At 59.7% G+C, this 19,939-nt stretch overlaps 1 protein-coding gene across 1 annotated transcript; it reads left to right on the top strand.

The window, feature by feature from the left end:
* Positions 1–228: 228 nt before the first annotated feature.
* On the top strand, positions 229–16,829 carry GREP1 (glycine rich extracellular protein 1). Its single transcript, XM_068968410.1, has 36 exons — positions 229–295; positions 491–523; positions 1,260–1,289; positions 1,401–1,430; positions 2,017–2,052; positions 2,378–2,410; positions 2,492–2,563; positions 2,973–3,026; positions 3,281–3,328; positions 3,770–3,802; positions 3,885–3,944; positions 5,022–5,054; positions 5,145–5,174; positions 6,084–6,113; positions 6,195–6,227; positions 6,316–6,351; positions 6,540–6,569; positions 7,295–7,324; positions 7,394–7,426; positions 7,523–7,558; positions 7,889–7,918; positions 8,009–8,041; positions 8,788–8,841; positions 8,975–9,007; positions 9,084–9,125; positions 9,216–9,248; positions 9,351–9,386; positions 9,673–9,792; positions 10,375–10,416; positions 10,525–10,557; positions 10,971–11,033; positions 11,118–11,147; positions 11,419–11,532; positions 11,838–11,891; positions 11,945–12,003; positions 16,056–16,829. The coding sequence occupies exons 1-36, from the start codon at positions 229–231 to the stop codon at positions 16,827–16,829; spliced, it is 2,337 nt and encodes a 778-aa protein (XP_068824511.1).
* Positions 16,830–19,939: the final 3,110 nt, after the last annotated feature.

Below are 19,939 nucleotides of genomic sequence, written 5' to 3'. Positions count from 1 at the left end.
GACAGGGGTGGAGGAGCCTCGGAGGGGCTAGGTGGGGGCCTGTCCCATCTGTCAGCACCCATGATGGATGAGGACTGGGGCAGGGAGGAGGCTGGGGCTGATCTCCTGCAGCAGTGGGAGGTAGGGGCTGGCCCCCTGGGGTCTGCCAGCCCAGCAAAGACCCTGGCCCCCACCCAGCAGGGGTGTTTAAAGGCCCACAGGGTGGTACCCTCCCACTCTGCCGGCATCATGAGTGCTTGGGCCTTCCCCACAGCCCTTCTCCTGCTCGGCCTGACCTCTGAAAGCCTGCAAGGCGGTGAGCACCAGCGGTGGGGCTGCTGGCCAGTCTGGGGGTGTCGGGGGAGCACTGGGCCCCAGAGAGGGAGGTGAGGGCCTGTGAAGTCTGGGACAGGGCAGGGTTTGGGGAGGCTGGGGGATGGATGCCTGGGACCGGCCCCTTCTCTGTCCCCGGGGTCCCTGCCCTGAGTTGGCACCCGGCTTGCTCCCCTAGGGCTCCCTCCATCATCTCTGGGCCTGGGAAAAGGTAAGTGGACCCTCCAGGCTCTGGGCTCAAGGAAGAGGGTCTGGTCTTTCTCTCTCAGGGGTCTGGGGGCTCTCTGGGATCCAGATCTGGGGGCCCCGGAGAACACGAGGCCTGTGGCCTTGTTCATGTCAGCTCAAGTGTGAGGAACACAGACACTCTGCACCCTTGGAGGGGGATTGAGAGGGGGCAGAACCTCAACTCAGCGTGAGGAAAAGAAGCCAGAGGAGGAAGGGCCTGGGAGGGGCAGGTTGCAACGGGGAAAGGGAAAGGACCTTGCCTGCCACCAGCAGTGAGGTGAGGCGAAGGCCTGGAGGTGGGAAGGGGAGGGAGGAGACGGGTGAGCTGGGCGGGGACCTGGGGGCTCCTACAGCTGGGAGAGGGCTCCCTCCTGAGAGCTGACACAGCTGAACTGCAGGAGAGCCAGACTGGGGGACTGGGGGGACAAGGAGGATGGGATTCCAGCGGCTGCTCAAGTAAGGACAGAGGCGAGGGGTGCAGCCACCCCTGGAAGCGGATCCTGGGGATCCACCCCCAGGGGTCTGGCCCAGACCCCTCCCTCCTTGCCGGGGACCCTTCCGCTCCCCCTGCCGCCAGTCTGCTCACCCTGCGGTGACCCCTGGGGAGCCTGAGGCCCAGGGGGTGGGGTGGGTGGAGGGCGCACCCTCTTGCTTTGCAGGGAGCATGCAGACTCAGCTCCTTGCTGCCCCCTAAGTACCCCCTCTTCCCGACCCCGCAGGCTTAGGAGGCTCCAATGGCTATCGATCAGGTACAGCTGGTGGAGGGGCGGGTGGGGGGGGTCCCTCTGTCCTCCCAGTGGGTACCCTAGCTCCTGGCCCCTCCTGCCCCACCCCCGCTCACCTTCCCGTTTCCCCCATAGGCTACGGTCCCCCTAGTGGTCTAGGAGCAGGTGAGGCATGGGAAACGGGATTTGGGTCCGGGGGAGGCAGCCATCTCAGAAACACTCGGGGACCCCCGTGCTGCTGCTCCCCCCAGAAACCCACCTGCCACCCTTCCTGCAGTGTCTTCCTTGTCCTTTCCTCCTTCTCACCACCTCCTGCCCCGCGCCCCCCAGGAGTCCCTCAGGAGTCCACCAAGGCCATCCTGGTGTCACGTCACCCAGTACCCGCCTGGGGGTACAGCTCTTTCCTCTTCCTGCTTGTTCCCTGATTGCCGCAGAAGCCAGCTCCAGGGGCGCTGAGCGGGCTCAGAGCGAGGCAGCTCTGAGCAGAGGAAGGGAGGAAGGGGCCTGGGCTCCCGGCAGCCCCCCAGCCCACACCCTCACGCCTTCCCCTTTTCTTGGAAGGGATGACTGGAGCTGAGTCATCAGGCTCGGAATGGCTGAGGGGTGGGTGTCCGGGGTCTCTCACCGGGTCTCCCCCTGGCTTCCGAATGAGTGTTACACCGCAGAAGCCAAGTGGGCCCGGCCAGGCCCCAGCTCTCTCTCTGCCTCCCCATCTTTCTCTCACACCCCTCACCTCGCTCTCTTCCCCCAGGGTTCGGGAATGGGCGTGGGCTGGGAGCCCAGCCAGGTGAGTGGAGGGCGGGGAGGGGGACTGGGCTCCCAGGCCTCAGAAGGGAGGGCAGGATGGATGATTCTGGGGGTGGGGGCCAGATAGGGAGCTGTCTGTCAGGTTTGCTGTTTCTGGTGGGGTCCAAGGCGCTGCGCCCCCCACCCTAAACCTAGCCAATTCGTGGCTTCCTCTCCCTGAACCTACCCAGTTCATGGTTTACTCTCCCGACAGGCCCTCCAGCTCAGAATGGCTACGGAGCAGGTAGAGATGGGGCCAGGAGTCTCAGGGCAGCCTGGACACGGGATGTCCCGAGACCCTCCCTTGACCCCTGTCTCCTTCTCAGGCATTGGAGGGGGCGCGAAGCCCCAGAAGCCGGGTGAGCCTCACCCTACCTGTCCCTCCGGCTCTGTGCCCCTTACCCTCACTCTCCCTGACCCCGCCTGCCCTGTCTCCCCAGGTGTCTCTCCAGGGTTTAGGAACGGGAATGGGCTGGGAGTCGAGACCCTCCCAGGCGCTGCTGCCCAGCCAGGTGAGGCGGGGGAAGGGCAGGTATGGGTAGCAGAGAGGGGTGTGAAGGGCACAGCGGGTCACCCCCGGGAGGGGCTTCTCCCCGGCTCCCTCAGGGCAGAGCTGGTCCATAAAGGATCCTGTGGTCTAGTTTGGGGAACAGAGAACATGGAATCGCCCCCCCTTCAGCTGGGACCCCAAATGCCCCCCTTACCTCTCCTTCATGGAGTCCCAGGAAGAGGCTGGGTCCCTGGGTCCCCTCAACCACTACCTCACTCCCCAGGCTTTGGAGGGGGCGCGAAACTCCAGCAGCCAGGTGAGCCCCACTCCCTGACCGTGAGATGGCCCTCAGATCGCCTCTCCATCTTCCCGCCCCGACCCCGGCCCCGGCCCCGGCCCCTGCCCCCTCCACCCTTCCTCTCTGTCTCCAGGGTACGGAAACACGCTGGGAGCTGGTGCCTTCCCGGGGCTGGGAGCCCAGCCAGGTAAGGGCGCCTGGGGCACCAACTTGGGGTCCAGGGATGGGGGAGGGAGTGCGCGGAGCTGGAATCGAGGAACCCGTCGGGGAGAGAGTGCTGTCGTGCAGGGGGACGAAGATGCAGCCTGGGGGTGCAGGGTGTGGAGCCTCCGCGGCCCAGTGAGCCCCGCACCCATCTCGGCGCTACCGCCACCCATCCCGGCCCGTCTGTGCGCCCCGACCTGCCCAGCCGTGACTAACGGCCTCATCTCCTGTCCGCAGGATTCGGGGCTCGAAATGGTATCGGCGCTGGGGCTTTTCCGGGAGCAGGTGAGTGCAGGGGGGCAGGGCTGCAGGGAGGAGCAGGCAAGGGGCTTCTCAGGGACTCAGCCCGCTCTCAGGAGAGGGGCCGGCTGGGTCAGCGCCGGCCTCTCTGTCTCTCCCCTGGGGCTGGGGTGAGGTCTGGGAGAGGCCTGTGCTCTCTTCATCCAGCCGCTGCTGCCACTCCCCTGGCTGGGGCTGGGGTCCTGGGGAGGGTTCAGGCTCCCCAGTCCCTCTCTGGGCATAACTCTCTGAGAACTGTGGTGGGGGTGCCCCGCTCATGGGGTGAGGACACCCCCGGCAGCCCAGACCCCACCTCCCTCTCCCCACAGGCCCCATGGCTCAGAGTCGTCAGGGACAGGGTTGGGGATGATGGGGGGCGGGGAGCTAGCGAGCAGGCTTGGGCTCGGGGTTCACTGGAGCTCCACCGCATCTCGGTCTCTTTCTCAGGAATTGGAGGGGCCGTGAAACCTCAGAAGCCAGGTGAGCCCCACCCTGTCCCTAGCTCCCTGCCCTCTCCCCCTGTTGACCCTCCCCCTTACTCCCTCCTGCTCCGTCTCCCCAGGACTCAGTGCTGGGGATGGGCTGGGAGCTGGGGCCTTCCCCGGAGCTGGAGCCCAGCCAGGTGAGGGCTGCGGGCCAAACTGGGGTGCTGGGGAGGAGAGAGGGGAGAGGCTGAGGAGGGCAGAAAACTGGTTTATGGGGGAGTAGAGGCTGGGAGGGGTCCGCAGGCACGAGGCTTGCGAGGGGGCGTTGACACCTCAGAAACCAGGTGAGATAGAGACTGGCCCCTGCCCCTCCCTGCCCTTGTCCCCACCCCAAGTCCTCCCCGGTGCCCCATCCACGGCTCACAGAGAGTATTGGCGAGGCCTGGGGGCCCACCCAGGGGGGGAGGCTAGGGCCCAGGCTGCTGGAGGAGGGAGGGGTCACCGCCGTGCCCCACTCTGGACTCCTAACAGGGGCCCCTTAGGGGTTCACTCCTTCCACCACCTTTCCTGAGTGCCCATCTGAGCCCGGCCTTGACTGCACACTGCAGACCCCACCACGGGTCACCCTTGGGGCTGCAGGCCCGCTGGGCTGAGTGCCCAAGCCAGGACCCCTGGGTGCCCGTGCGGACTGAGGTCAGGACTTGGGGGAGAACCCACCAAGGGTGGAAAGCCAGAGGGCTGGAGGCCAGGGGGGACCTGAACCTAGCTGGGGGACTCACCTTTGTGGTTTTAAGTTGGGAGTGAAAGAGCTGGTCTACCTGGAGTAGGAGAACTTGGGGAGGAGGCTGCTGGCATTGCAGGGGGGTGGGGGTGAGGGCGCAGCAATCAGAGTGGGATCAGTGTGGATAAGACCCCAGGAGTCTTCGGGGCCAGAATGAGGAGGAAGGCTGGATCTGGGGTTCCTGTCTCAGCTGCCACTGTCTCCCCAGCCCTTTTCCTGGCACAGGTCCCCAAGGTGACCTCCCCACCCCTTTTGTGAACCTACCCAGGCTGGATAGAAGAATTGGGGGGAGGGCAGGGGTCCAGGCGAGGCGCAGCGGGAGGCTGGGGCTCACCCCCATGTCAGCATTGTCTGGATTTCCTATGTTCCCTCCCCACCCAGGTCTCGCAGCTCCAGATGGCTTTGGACCAGGTAGAGAGGGGACCAGGGGAGGTTGAGGAGGGAGGCCCGGAGGGGGCACTCCAGGGTCCCTCACCCGCCGGTTTCTCCTCAGGCTTTGGAGGGATCGGGAAACCCCAAAAGCCAGGTGAGTCCTGCTCTGCCCTGTTGGGCTCTCGGTCGGACTGTCTGTCTGTCCGTCCCCACTTCAGTCTCGGGCCTCTCGCTGTTTCCCCAGGATTCGGGACCAGGAATGGAGCCCAGCCAGGTGAGGCCCGGAGCTCTAGGGCCGCAGGGCTCACCCAGAGGGTGGCGGATGAAGGGGAGGGGGCTGCCCCGGCTCTGAGGGAAGACAGGATCCGGGTGGACTCACTGGACAGTCTCCTCATCCCCAGGCCTTAGAGCAGGAGGGCTGAAACCTCAGAAGCCAGGTGAGACCCGCTGTCCCGTCTGGGGTCCCACAGCAAATACTCATTTGCCAGCCAGGTGGTGGGGGGCACATTCTTGGGAGGAGGGGCCAGAGGCAGACCGTGCCCCACTGAGGAATCTGGAGCTGGGGCATCCCAGAGAGAGGACCAGAGAGGGAACAGGCTCTGGAAGTGGCCGCGGGCCATGGCGGCAAGAGCCTGTGCTGAGAGCAGAGTGTGTGGTTGATGAGGGGGTGTCAGGGCCCCTTCCTGCCTGGTGGGTGGGAGTGGGGGGACCCCAGGCAGGCAGGATGGCCTTCAGGCTCCACAGGGAGGCTGGACTCCAGGACTAGGACCCGCCTAGCTGGGGTGGGATGGGGGTCCACATCTGGGCCTCCTCTCCCATACCCCCCAAGGCCTTTGAGGGGCAGGATTGATGAGGGAATGAGAGGGGCTGGGGGAGAGCCTCTGGGACCCTGGTTTTGCCTGGGCTCTTGAGGGGGCCACTGGGGCTTGCCTGGTGGTTCAGATGATAAAGAATCCGCCTGCAATGCATGAGACCTTGTTCAATTCCTGGGTTGGGAAGATCCCCTGGAGAAGGGAATGGCAACCCACTCCAGGACTCTCGCCTGGAGAACCCCATGGACAGAGGAGCCTGGTGGGCTACAGTCCACGGGGCCTAAAGAGTCCAACACGACTGAGCGACTGATACTTTCCCCCCATCTTAGCCAGGGCCCCAAACTCCTTTCTCACCCCTCCCTCCCCCATAGGTCCCCCGGCTCAGAATGGCTACGGAGCAGGTACCGGAGGGTTGGGAGAAGCCGGTGTCGGGGTGCTGGAGCTCTGGGGTGGTCCGTCATCTGCTCCCCATTTTCCTCCAGGCTTTGGAGGGAGTGTGAAAACTCAGAAGCCAGGTGAGCCTCAGCCCCGGCTGTGTCTCTGTCCCCCACCAGAGTTTGCGGCCCCTTCCCCCCTCACCTCCACCTCCATCTGTCCCCTCAGGATTTGGGGACGGGAATGGACTGGGAGCTCAGCCAGGTGAGGGTGGTGGGGTCTGGAGACTTCCACATGCCCGTGTCCTTTCCTGCCTCCTTTCCAGGCCTCATGAGGGCTGGGGAGTGATTGAGGGGTGCTGGGAGGAAACCCCCAGGATTCCAGCCTTCTGGCTTGACTTCTGCCTCAGCTGGACCCAAAATCTGCCCAGCTCACCCTTCCTCTCCCCACAGGCCCAGCAACACCACAGGGATACGGAGCAGGTAGGAGCAAAGGGGCCCTCGGGTGCCCAGGATGGGGGCTCTGGGCCCCTTACCCAATCCCATGTCTCCTTCAGGCTTCGTGGGGAGCATGAAACCCCAGAAGCCAGGGGAGTCCTACCCTGGCCTCATCTCTCTCCATGGACCCCCGGAATCAGAGCCCCCCACCCCCTGCCTCCTCACTCTAAGATCTGGGCATGGGCTGGGCGTGGGCCTCCCCGGGGCAGGGGACCCGGAGGGCGGGCTCTGAGTAGAGGGAAGCCGGGTGAAGGGGAGACCCCCTGGCGCCCCCCCGCCTGTCTCTCTCCTGCTTTGAAGGGGTTCACCTTCAAACACTGCCCGCCCGCTTTCACTTTCCTCCCCAGGATATGGTAATGGAAACGGACTGGGAGCCAGGCCAGGTGAGGGCAGCTGGGCCCGGGGCCTCAGGGGATGGGGGTGAGGAGGGACACGAGAGGTGGGGGCCACGGGAAACTGAATGTTGGGGCCTGGGGGTCCAGGGAGGCCTAGAGGAGCCCATGTCAGCCCTCCTGCCTCCCCAGGCCTAAAGGGCGTGGGAAACCCCGGGGGTCAGAGGAGAGGTCCCTCCAGCCTTCTCCCCCTGTTCACAAGTGGAGGGTGTCCAGGGGCTCCAAGGACCCTGGGGAGAGGAGGGAGCAATACCAAGGGGCCCCCATGCTGGCCCCAGCCTCAAGACTAGTCTTATCACTGCCCTCCGCCCTGCACAGGCCCTGCGGCTGAAAACGGCTATGGAGCAGGTAGGGGGGGCCTGCCCAGGGAGGCAGTGGGGGCCTGGGGGCCCGCACTCACTGTGTGTTCCTCACCAGGCCTGGCGGCCGGCACGAAGCCCCAAAAGCCAGGTGAGCCTGCCTTAGCCGCCTCTCCCTGTCTACCCAAAACCCTGAGCTTCCCTGCCTCCTTTCACATGCCCACCTCCATCTCCCCCCTCCCCCCAGGATTTGGGAACGGCAACGGATTGGGCGTCCAGCCGGGTGAGACTCGGGGGCTCTGGGGTGGAGGTCGGCCTGGGCATCCTCTCCTGCCTCCCTCCAGGCCTCTGAGGGTCAGGACAGGTGATGGGGTCCCCACCAGCCCCCCAGCTCAGAACTGAGGAGCTGGAAGAAGCTGGAGGCTGGGCGAGAAGGAGAGAGGAGGGGGCAAGGCCCTAGACCCTGCTCTGAGACACCCCTCCTGGGCTCCTTGGAGAGGGTGGCCATGTAGCAGAGGAGGCTTCAAGTTCTCTGATCCCTGCACTGGGAGGAAGGGGGGGGCCCAGCTTCCGGCCTCCTGTGTACCTCAGCCTCTCCCCCTGGTCCCCACAGGGCCTGCAGCTCCCGTTGGCTATGGCCCAGGTACAAGAGTGGGTGCTGGGGGCAGATGGCGGGGGAGAGGCTCAGAGCAGGTCATGGTTCCTCACCTGCTCCCACCTCCTTCTTCTCCAGGAGTTGCTGAGGCCATGAAGCCTCAGAAGCCAGGTAAACCCTCCTTTTCTCTCTACCTACCCTGTGATACTGTGATTTGTAAGAGGAAATAGGGCTTCCCAGGTGGTGCAGTGGTAAAGAACCCACCTGCCAATGCAGGAGACACAGGAGACATGGGTTTGAGCCCTGGGTGGAGAATATTTCCTAGAGAAGGAAATGGCAACCCACTCTGATATTCTTGCCTGGGAAATCCCTTGGACAGAGGAGCCTGGTGGCTACAGTCCATGGGGTCGCAAAGAGTTGGCTATGACTGAGCAAATAACAACACTGGGCAGATGACCCCATGGAGGCGTTGGGAGTGGCGTGCGCAGAAGGGACGGGAGCAGTTAAGTGCCTGCCTACATGTCTAGTCCCTGCTTTTCTAGTAAATCGATTATCTGGTAAGTAAAATGTTTCCCTGAGTTCTGTGAGCTGCTCTAACAAATTAATCAAACCCCTCCCCAAGCATGGGGTCGTGGGAATCTCTGATCTACGGCCGGCTGGTCAGAAGCACAGGTGACAACTTGGACAGGAAACTGGTGGGAGAAATGTGGGGCGGGGTGGGGGGAGCCGTCTTGTGGGACTGAGCCCGTGACGCTGTCATCTCCAGGTCGACCCCGGCAGACTCGAGTCACACTGCAGGGTCCCCTGGTGCAGCCTGGACTTGCTGTCAGGATTGGACCCCCGCCTTCTCTCTACCCCCAGAAACCATCTCCTGCCACCCTTGGTCTTCGTCGTAACCCCTGCCTCTGTCTCTCCAGTTTACAGGAATGGACTGGGAGCTGGAGCCTTCCCAGGCCAAGGGGCCCAGCCAGGTACGGGGCAGGGGCAGGCCTGGAGTTCTGGGGGGTGGGGAGGGGACCCCACTGGGTGAAGAGCTGGGTCCTGGGGAAGAGGTGGGGTGGGGTGGGGTCCACGGTCACTCAGCCTCTGCTGGTCTCCCCCCAGACCTGGGAGGGAGCGCGAGCCCTCTGAAGCCAGGTGAGTCCATCCATCTCTCCTCTGCCCCCTCTGAAGTCTCCCGGGCCCCTGCCCTCATGCCCACGCTTCCTCCCAGGATACATGCCGCCACTGGGGAACCGGCTGCAGCTCCTCCCAGGTGAGTCGGCTGGGAGCCTGGGGTGAGGGGAAGCGCTCCTTCCGCTGGGAGGGCTGGTTGGGCCTGAGGTGCCCTCCGTCTCCCTTGCAGGCCTTGGAGCAGGTCTGAAACCTCAGAAGCCAGGTGAGCCTTCCCTCCCTGTCCTGCACCTCCTCCTGCCTCTCCTTTCAGACCCCGCCCCCCCACCCTCGTCCAGTGCCCTTCACATCCCTTTCTCCTCTCCAGGATATGGCAACGGCAGTGGGCTGGGGGCCCAGGCAGGTGAGGCAGGGGTGGGACAGAGGGAAGTGGGGGGATGTCGCTGGATGCTGGGGTGGAGTGGGCAGCGGTAGGGACCACAGCAGGCGGCTGAGTCCTCTCGTCCCCAGAGCAGACTGTGACCCGTGGGAGATGGGCTTTTTCTGACGTGGCTACTGTCCCCCTGGCAGCACCTTTTCTGCCCTAAAAGCCACTGCAGGCCATGGCTTGACCAGGTGGAGGCCAGGAGGGCAAGCCTGGAGCCGGCGCCAGCCTGGGGTCACTGCCCTCTCCCTTCTTCCCCATCAAGGTCCCTGCAATGGTGGGGTTCTTGCCAAGCCTCCCACTCCAGGGATCCCTTCTGATAAAGGGGGTGGCTGGGGCCTGAAATCCCAACCACCTCTCCCAGGGCAGGATGGCAAGTTCCCAGGTCATTGCTGACTGGGGGGCCTGAGGGGCTATGGTGAGTAATTAGTCCCAGGAGGGGCTGGGGTTGGCTGGGCCACTCAGAAGCCCCCAGGCCTGATCTCCAGCAAGTCAGTGAAGAAGAGCCTGAACCCTGGCCTTGAGAGCCCATGTGACTGCCAGTATGACAGCACCCCCAGGCCCCAGCCCTTCCCCCATGGCTTCCTGGGGCATTCCCCACCCGCCTCGCCATGGGCTCACTCCTGTCCCCTGGCCTTCCTTCTAGTGCCTACTCCAGCCCTCCAGTGGGGCCCGAAACCTCAGGAAGCAGGTGTGTGTCTCTCTGCTCCCTCTCTGTGCCAGATTATGCCATTCCATCTCCCTTGTTCCCTGGCCACCTCAGGTGTTCAGGCATCTAAGGCTGGGAAGTCCCTCTCTGAGTCTACCCTTGGTCCCTCGTGCTGCTTTCTTACTTCATGTCTTCTGATTTCCATTCCCTGGGGATGAGGAGAGTCCCTTCTGCCTCAGAGTCTCCAAGGTCCACACGCGGGCCCCAAGGAGGAGGGCAAGCTGGGGTCCTCCCCACTCACCTCCATTCCCCTCACAGGGTACCAGCCCCCGAATGGCTACAGACCAGGAGCAGGACTGGGTGAGGAGGCCTTTCTGAGCTTCCCCTTCCCTCCCTCCCTTTCCCCTCCCCTGCCTCCACCAGCCCAGGAAGCCGAGGTTATCTCTGACCCAGCCTCCTCTCCCCCAGGCTTTGGTGGTGGCCTCAGGCCCCAGAAAGTCGGTGAGCCCCCTGGGCCCCCATGTTGGGCATGAGTCACACCGCCTCACGGCGAGCATGGCTTGTCTGTGTGTCTGTCTCTGTCCGTACTCGCCAGGCTCTCGCGTACTAAGCGCTGGGCCACACAGATGGCCAGAGGCTGTGCGGTGGGTCCCGTCTCAGGTCAGAGTAGAGTGACTGACAGAGCAGGCGGGGAGGGAGGTGCCCGGCGTGGGGGGAGGCATGGCTTCCTGAAGCTGGGCTGTCCCCCTTAGCTGCCTGCAGGGGCAGGATTGTGGGAGGCCCTCTCTAGATTGCCTCAGAGTCAGCTTGTCTGTCTGCCCCTCCCTGTCTCTCCTAGAGCAGGTCACCCTGCCCCCACCCCCTGCGGCCCCCGCCCCTCCCCATCCAGCCCCCCTCCCACCGCTTTCCTGCAGGTTTGGGCTACGGCAATGGTGGTCTGGGAGCCGGGTTCTTCCCTGAGGCCCACCCACAGCCAGGTGCCTGGGGGGACTGGGGGTGGGGTGGGGGGCTTTGGGCTCGGGGTGCTCGTGGTGTTTCTGACCTTGTCTTTCGTCCTCCAGGGTTCCCAGGGGCCAATGGCTTTCTGAACGGTGAGTTTGACCTAGGCGACCGAGTGCAAGGGGGTGGGGAAAGGGCTGGTTCTCTCACGGGTGTGGGGAAGCCGCCCTCGTGCCCCCCAAAGTGGCCATTCCAGGCCCTGGAGGAAATGGTAAAGACACACTGAGAGGGCAGAGGGGGCCCTAGCAAGGGCGGTGGGGACCAGGCCAGGCGGGCAGGGGGCTTTGAGAACCGGAAAGGACTGGCGCATCCTGGACACCCAGCTCCAGTGGGCAGGGGTCCCACGCAGCTCTCCTCCTTCAGGTCAGGCTGCGGGCCCGAGGGCCTTTCCCTGGCCCTTCCTCCGGGCCTGGGGGGCTGCCTTGAAGCCTAGATATGGGGTCGGAGGCACATACCCAGAAGTCGGGAGCCAACCAGGTAATGGGGTGTGTGGAAGAGTGCTGTTGCGGGGTGGCTGCAGGGAACTGGGCTCTGGGCCTACCTGACTGCCCTGCAGAGAGGGAGGGGCACTCCCAGCAGAGGGCGTAGAGGTTGGCATGAGGGACTCAGTATCCTCACCTCCATCTCTCCCCAGGGCCCTATGGGCAGCTGAGGCCAGAGCTGGGCCCTGGGCCTTTGGGTGAGTAGGGGTTTTCCAGGGCCTTGGGTAAAGCTAGGGGTGGGCAGAAGGACTCCGAAGTCCTCTGCTGACCTGGGTGCCCTGGCTTGTCTCTGTGCCTTAGGAGGCCCTGAGGTGAAAAGAGGCAGCAGTGGCCCCCTGGGAAATGGCTTTGGAGGTGAGAGGGAACTCAGTGCCCAGCCACCCATGCCACCGTCATCACCCCTCCAGGCTGCACTGGAGGCAACCCCGACCTGTGGGAGGAACAGATAGTGGCTCTCAGGCCACCTGTGGGTGCCTGGTGGGTGGCTGTCCCCAGAGATCAGAGAGAGAGCCCGTGTCCCCCAGGAGGTGAGCAGGGGCCAGAGCTCAGCTGGGCCCTGCTCTGTCTCTGCCCAGGCCGCTGACTTCTTGGGAAATGCTGAGCACCCGAGCACACCCACTGCCTGTCCTGAGCGCCTCTGCCTGCAAGCGTGGTCTTCAGGCAAGGCCAGCCAGACCCTCCGGCTTGGCCTCTGGCCTGGGGTCTCCTGCAGGCTGGAAGTCTCAATAAAGGCAGTGTGCTTCCCTGTTTGCCTCTGTGTGCTGTGTGGGGGGATCACCAGCTGGGCTGGGGGACCGCCTGGGCCTGCAGCCTCCACCCAGCACCTTATTCATTCCTTCAACAAACATCAATACAGCTGTGTGCCAGGGGCTGTGCTCCAGATAGGAGCCACATGAGCACAGAACAAACTCGGGCCTGCTCTCAGGGACAACATGTGGTTACAATGTAGAGATGGAGCCATGTCCAGGTTAGGGGACTTGTGCATTACACACTGTGTTCATGCTCAGTAGAGTCAGTCGTGTCTGACTCTTTGCAATCCTATGAACTGCAGCTGGCCAGGCTCCTCTGTCCATGGGATTCTCTAGGCAAGAATACTGGAGTGGGTTTTCATGCCCTCTTCCAGGGGATCTTCCCAACCCAGGGATCAAACCTGCATCTCCTGCATTGCAGGTGGATTCTTTACCCACTGGGCCACATGGGAAGCCCCCATTATACATTAGGGCTTCCCGGGTGGCTCAGACGGTTAAGCATCTGGCTACAATGCGGGAGACCCGGGTTCGATCCCTGGGTCAGGAAGATCCCTTGGAGAAGGAAATGGCAATCCACTCCAGTACATTACTTGTGTTTTAATTGATAATTATCTTACTAAAATGATCCACTAAAAATTTAATTTTCCTTAAGCCTTTATACTTGCTTCCAGATATCATTGTATTGATTCATTTTATAATTTGGATGTAAAACTCACTTTCACATTCTTAGATTAATACTCAGTTAGATTATAAATTTGTCAGATCAGCTTCTCCCTAAATATTTAGCATGCTTTACAAGCCTGATACTCAATTCCCTTAGACACTTCAAATAATTATGCACATAATCTACTTGATCTCTTAACAGGGTTGGGGTGTGTGTGCGTACAAATCCAACCAGCAACTTTCTTCCGAAGCACTTAAGGGGTTCTTGGAAATCAGTCAGATGTTTAATATCTCAGATTACTGAACACTTTCAAACATTTTAAAAAGCTAGTTACTAATCCAGTATCAATAATCAGTGCTACTTGAATGCTTCCTTTTCTCATCCCATGATTATAAATGTAATCACCCAGAAATGTAGAAGCAAATTTATTCTCCTAGGCTGGGTCCAGAATGGAGGTTGCACAATTGAGGATTGATCTGCTCTTCTGAACTTTGACCTGGGGCTTGGGTGGTCCCAGAACCAGTGTCCTTGAGTCTCTGTTCTGAGCTATGCCTCCCCCAGTCTACACCTCTTGCAATCTGGTGAAGTTTTACCTTAACTGAAGAATTTGAGCTGAATAGAGTTGATGGGATTTGCCACCCAGGGAGGAACTCAGATTGTTTTTCTATGGTGTGATTTAAGATAACAGATCTAGACCAAAACCTGACTGCAGTGTGCACAACCTTGAGGAGGTTGTGTAAACATTACTGGAATTCCAGCCTGATATCTCTTAGCCTACCTCATTTAATTTGTTCTATTTGAGAATCATCATAGGCTTTTGCTTTTTCATAAAAGTATTGATTCTTTGGGCTTCCCCTCAAAGAAGCTCAGTTGGTAAAGAGTCTGACTGCTATGCAGGAGACCTGGGTTCGATCCCTGGGTCAAGAAGAGCCCCTGGAGGAGGAAATGGCAACCCACTCCAGTATTTTTGCCTGGAGAATCCCATGGACAGAGGAGCCTAGCAGGCTACAGTCTATGGGGTTGCAAGAATTGAACGTGACTGAGCAACTAAGCACACATTGATTCTTAAAATATCATCCTGTGGACTTTCCTAGTAGTTTAGTGGATAAGAATCCACCACCAGTGCAGGGGGTATGGGTCCAATCCCTGGCCAAAGAATATTCCACGTACCATAGAGCAACAAAGCCCGTGCGCCACGACTACTGAAGCCTGCTCGAAACCTGTGCACCGCAAGGAAGAATAGCCCAACTCTAGTGCAATGAGAGAAAGACTGCGTACAGCCACAAAGACCCAGTGCAACAAAAAAGAAATAAAAATATTTTTAAAAAGTCACTTTGGGGTCACCTTACATCAAGCAACAGTCTGAAGTGGTATAAAAAATAAATTAAAATTAGGGAAAAACAAATCATCTTGTGTTTCTCCGCCCTGAGATGTGGAACAAACCACATCATCTCTACTAGAGAACAGGATTAAGAGCAACATCTGGGTAGAGGGGCCACTAAGCACCGTCTCAGAGAGGCCAGTGGGTGCTATCCTTTCTAATCAACCTAGACATGTTCTAATAATTTATTGTTGTTTTATTTGTTTATTTTTGGCTGTGCTGGGTCATCTTTGTTGCAAATGGGCTTTCTCTACTTGCGGCAAGCAGGGGCTCCTCTCTGGCTGTGGTGTGCGGTTTCTCGTTGAGGCAGCTTTCTCTCACTGTGAAGCACTGGCTCTAGGATGTGGGCTTCAGGAGTTGTGTCCTGAGGGAGCGAACCAGAGGCCCCTCCATCGACAGGCAAATAACCACTGGACCACCAGGGAAGACCCTAAGATTGTTGTGGGTTTTTTTTTTCCTAATATTGTTTTAATAAATATTTATATATTCTGACTTCAGGCTTCCCAGGTGGTGCAGTGGTAAAGAATTGGCCTGCCAGGCAGGAGTTACAAGAGATGTGGGTTTGATCCCTCGATTGGGAAGATCACCTGGAGATGGAAATAGCAGCCCATTCCAGTATTCTTGCCTGGAAAATTCCATGGACAGAGGAGCCTGATGGGCTACAGTCCTGCGGATTTCAAGGAGTCAGACACTGAGCACCAGCACCAGTCTGGTTCCTGGCTGCCTCTTGAACTTCATATTCCGACTTTAAATAGATCGACCATTTTTCCTTTTGTCACCCATTTGTCTTTTATAACCATTCTTAACGTTACAGCAAATGCTACATGTCAAGCTTTGCTATTGAGTTTGTATCTTTTCATCTTTTCTATGGGCTTCCCTAGGAGAAGGCAATGGCACCTCATTCCAGTATTCTTGCCTGGAAAATCCCACGGACGGAGGAGCCTGGTAGGCTGCAGTCCATGGGGTCGCTAGGAGTCGGACACGACTGAGCGACTTCCCTTTCACTTTTCACTTTCATGAATTGGAGAAGGAAATGGCAACCCACTCCAGTATTCTTGCCTGGAGAATCCCAGGGACGGGGGAGCCTAGTGGGCTGCCGTCTGTGGGGTCACACAGAGTCAGACACGACTGAAGCGACTTAGCAGCAGCAGCAGCAGCAGCAGCAGCAGCATGGGCTTCCCTGGTGGCTCAAACGGTAAAGAATCTGCTGCAATGTAGCAGCAGACCCGGGTTAGACCCCTGGGTCGGGAAGATCCCCTGGAGAAGAGAATGAGAACTCACTCCAATATTCTTGCCTGGAGAATCCATGGGGTGGCAAAGAGTCGGACACGACTGAGTGACTAGCACACACATGTACACGCACAGACCACTGGATGGAAATTTGCAAGGATCTTGACTCACAAAGAGCATCTCTTAAGGACAAACCCCCCAAAAGAGGCGATCCATAAGCTCTCTTCTAGGGCTGTCATAGGGGGAGGAGAGCGGGGTGGAGGCGTCGAAGCGGGGCTGCAGAGGCTAAGTGGACGCTCAGGCCAGTTGGGGGCGCCCACTGAACACGCAGTGTCTGTTCTCAAGGATAGTGGGGATGGAGCCTGTGGCACCTCGAAGCACTGTGATTGGCTGGGGCTGAGGGAGGGGCAGGAAGAAGGACTTGACAGAGAGCGCTACTGTCTCTGATTGGCTGTCAGTGATAGCTCCTGACTGCCGGCGGGAGAAATGTGTAGGTCGCCGGCGCACTGGCCTTTGATTGGCTGGAGTGCGGCAGCGCACGACTCCGATTGGCTGGGCCTCTCAGAGAGACGCTTGGCCACCTGCTGGAGGGACAAGGCCTCCGCGAGCTGCGCGCGAGGGGCCTTGGAGCCGCGGCTGTGGCCAAGCTGGCTGCCCCGCTTCCCCGCTCCCGCTCGCATCCGCGGCTGGCCCGCGCCCGCGTCCACTCGCGGCTGGGCCGGACCCGCGTGTCGCTGTCCCTGACCCCGCCGCCCGAGCCGTCCCTGCCGCACCCGCCGTTGCCGGGACTCCCGCCGGGTTTGAGCCCCGCGCCGCCGCCGCCGCCCTCGGTGCTCGCCCTGGCCGAGCTGCCGCCGCTGCCTGCGCTCCCGCTGAGGCCCGCGCCGCCGGCTCCCTGGGGCCCAGGCGCCCACGTGGTGCTGCCGGAGCTGCCGCCTGAGGCCTGCGTGCCCGCGCCACCCGCCGCTGCGCTCGCCCTGCAGGACCTGCCGCGGCTCCCCGCGCCCGCGCCCCTGCCCGCGCACCTGCCACTGCCGCCGCTGCCAGAGGCCGCGGCCGCCGCCACTCCCGGTCCTGTGGGCGCGCGCGGCCGCCCGCCCCTCATCGCCGAGCCGCCCCCGCAGCCGCTGCCGCCGCTGCCTGCACGGCCCTCGTCCTTCAACCTGCTGGCGCCCCCCGTGCCTCGAGACTCCTGGCCACTGCCCGCCTTACCCCCGCCACTGCCGCCGCCGCCCCCGCCGTCCTACTTCCTGTCGCCTCCCTGCTGAAGACCCGGACTTCCCCGCCCAGGAGGGAGTGCGGGCGGGTGAGTAGGCAGCCCTGCTTGGACCCAGGGACTGTCCCCTCGCTGCCTTCCCCTCGGGCAGGTTCAGAAGGCGTTGGTCGGAGCACGGCCTAGGGAGCAGGGAGAGCGTGTCCGGAGCAGCTTAGGTTGGAGAAGGAAAGATCAGGCCTGAAAATAAACTCATGTGAAGATTGGAGCCATTTCTTCCATTTTTTCCTACTGCCTTACAAGAAGCCTCTGGCCTGGTCATTTGAGAATGGAACTAATTCCCTGTACTGATAAACTGGCTGGTGATCTGGGCGGGTGGGGCTGAGGAGCCCACAGCACACAGCTAGAGAAAATGAAAACAAAGAACCTGAAATACTTTTACTAGTGTATGCAAAATGTCTCATTTTCTCTTGTATAATAAAAGGTTTGAATACTATCACTAAAGTCCTCTGCTCAAGTTTGTAAGGCTTCTTGGAAACTCAGACATGCCTTCCAAGTCTTAAGAAGTCAAACTTTCAGCTGAAATAGATCCTAGGGTCCCTTGGGCCTGGGAGCACCAGGAAACCAGTGGTGCTGATGGACAATCGATACTGGGCCTTGGAACAGGAGTGTCACATGCAAGGGCTGTGAAGTCACACCAACAGGATAGGAAAGCTCCCAGGGTGAGTCATGAGAGGAAGCCCCTGTCCTCTCCCCATCCTTACCACCCCCTTCCGCCCCCCTTCTCCCCAGCGTGTACAGCACAGAATAAAGTTCCCTTTGTTACTCAGGTGGCTTGGGCTCAGGTAACCAGGCAGATGCCCTATCTCAGTGGGCTCTTCTACAGCAGATCAGGAGTGGTATCAGAAAGCCAACTTGACCTCAGGGGACCTCTGAGAGCCTGGGACCCAGGAGCAAGAAAGGAAGTGAATGAGTTTCCCGAGACTGCTGTAGCAAACCACCACAAACTGGGTGACTTAAAATAGGAGTTTATTCTCTCCTGGTTCTGGAAGCCAGAAGTCCAAAATCAGGATGTCCCCAGGCCACACGTCCTGCCAAGGGTCTAGGATAGGATTCTTCCTTGCCGCTTCTGGCAGTTCCAGGTGTTCCTTGGTTTGTGACTCCATTGCTCCAATCTCTGCCTCCATCTTGATGTGACCTTCTCCCTTGTATCTATATCTCATATCTCCCCCCATCTTTTTTCTCTTATAACACTTGTCATTGAATACAAGGCCCACCCTAAGTCCAGAATGTTTAAGGATTAAGTAATTAAGGATCTTGAGACATTCCTGAGCTTGGGTTGTTGTTCAGTTGACAAGTTGTGTCTGACTCTGGGACCCTGGGGACTGCAGCATGCTGGGCTTCCGTGTCCTTCATCATCTCCCAGACTATGCTCAAACTCATGTCCATTGAGTTGGTGATGCCATCCAACCATCTCATCCTCTGTTGTCCCCTTCTCCTCCTGCCCTCAATCTCTCCCAGGGCTTGGGGACCACCCTCATCTGTACAGGCAGCGTCCTCCCGCTGTGGGGCTGACCCACCTGCCATGGTTTCCCTAAACCATGTTTTAGGCTCTGTCCTTTGCTAAACCTGAGCCTTGGGTGCCCTTGGAGTCCCTGAGCAGGACCCAAAGGACCTAGTGTCAGTGAGTGAAAGTCGCTCAGTCGTGTCTGACTCTTTGTGAGTTGAATTTGTGAACTCTTTGCGAGGGAATTCTCCAGGCCAGAATACTGGAGTGGGTAGCCTTTCCCTTCTCCATGGAATCTTCCCAACCCAGGTCTCCCGCATTGCAGGCAGATTCTTTACCAGCTGAGTTACAAGGGAAGCCTTGGTGATGAACGAGAAAAATAGACTGACTTTCCCCTGAGCTGAATGGCGGCCCAGTCCCCATGGCTGCCAGCTCATTGCTTCCTCTACCCTCTTTGTGTCCTATGGCCCTCCTGCCCTCTGAGCCAAGACTCAGACAGCAAACAAGGACAAGACAACGTGGGCTCCTAAAGAAGACAACATTCTCAGAGCTTCAGATGGATAACTGCTGCTGGTGGAAAGCTGACAAGTATGACTGATAATGAAGTTAATTGTTACGCAGTCAATGGAGTCGGCACAGGTTTACAAGTGAAACTATCATTATGCTCACACATACACACACACACACAGTCAATACCTCCAATAAATCCTAAGATATGCAGGACACAGGGGGCCTGGGCCAGTGGCCCTAGAGTTCAGCAGGGCAGGCTTCTCCCTCTGGTTTATAGCCAGGTGACACCGAGATTAGGCAGTTGTGAATTTGCCCAGCGAGACGTGGGTGGGGTTGACACCAGGTCTAACCCAGAGTCCACTGATCTGTGAGTGGCAAGCCAACACAGCCTCTTCTGCAACAGGGACACATGCTTGTGTATTAAGTCACTCAGTTGTGTCCACCTCTTTGCAACCCCACGAACTGGGCCCCGCCAGGCTCCTCTCTCCATGAGATTCATCAGGCAAGAATACTGGAGTGGGTTATCATTTCCTCCTCCAGGGGATATTCCCAGCCTAGAGATGGAACCTGAGTGTTTTATGTCTCCTGAATTGTCAGGCAGTTCTTTACCACTGGCGCCACCTGGGAAGCCCCACTGTAGGAACGTGGACATGGTGAAAGTGAACCCAGGTGGAGGGTGGCTTTCCCACATAGTCAGATGCAGGGGGATGGGTTTAGGGAGGCTCGGCCTGGCTGTGGACAGATGGCACTGCCTTCAGGGAAAGGCGCACCAGGAGGCCCAGCTCCCCATCGGGAAGTTCAGTGATGCTGGGCATGGAGCCGGTGGCTTTGAAGTCGGTCTGGGGTCTCACCAGGCCTGTCCTCTTTCCCACATGTTCTCTTGGCCAAGTTCCTTCACTCTCTGAGCTTCCTTCCCTGCCTATAAAATGGGGGTGTGAGCTCAGGAGAATGATTACTGGGATGTCAGTTTCCTCTGCTCCTCTTGGTTCAGCAGCCGGGGGCTTTCTGCCTGTATATCGGGGCCTCAGGAAATGGGTGACGCAGCCTTTGGGGTTGTTGTGCAGCCTCCATAGCCACCTCCTGACCCCTGGTGGCTCTAGTCAGTTCCCCCTCTTTAGTCCTGTTCCCCTGTAAAGGGATCGAGATGG

The sequence above is a fragment of the Capricornis sumatraensis genome, chromosome 3, assembly GCF_032405125.1.
Source record: "Capricornis sumatraensis isolate serow.1 chromosome 3, serow.2, whole genome shotgun sequence".
NCBI lineage: Eukaryota > Metazoa > Chordata > Mammalia > Artiodactyla > Bovidae > Capricornis > Capricornis sumatraensis.
This window is presented reverse-complemented; position numbering and strand designations above follow the sequence as displayed.

Coding starts and splice junctions, on each gene's coding strand:
- GREP1 (XM_068968410.1), top strand. CDS start 229: ATGAGTGCTTGGGCCTTCCCCACAGCCCTTCTCCTGCTCGGCCTGACC. Junction 6,228..6,315: donor TGTGAAAACTCAGAAGCCAG/GTGAGCCTCAGC, acceptor CTGTCCCCTCAG/GATTTGGGGACGGGAATGGA. Junction 10,417..10,524: donor CAGACCAGGAGCAGGACTGG/GTGAGGAGGCCT, acceptor CCTCTCCCCCAG/GCTTTGGTGGTGGCCTCAGG.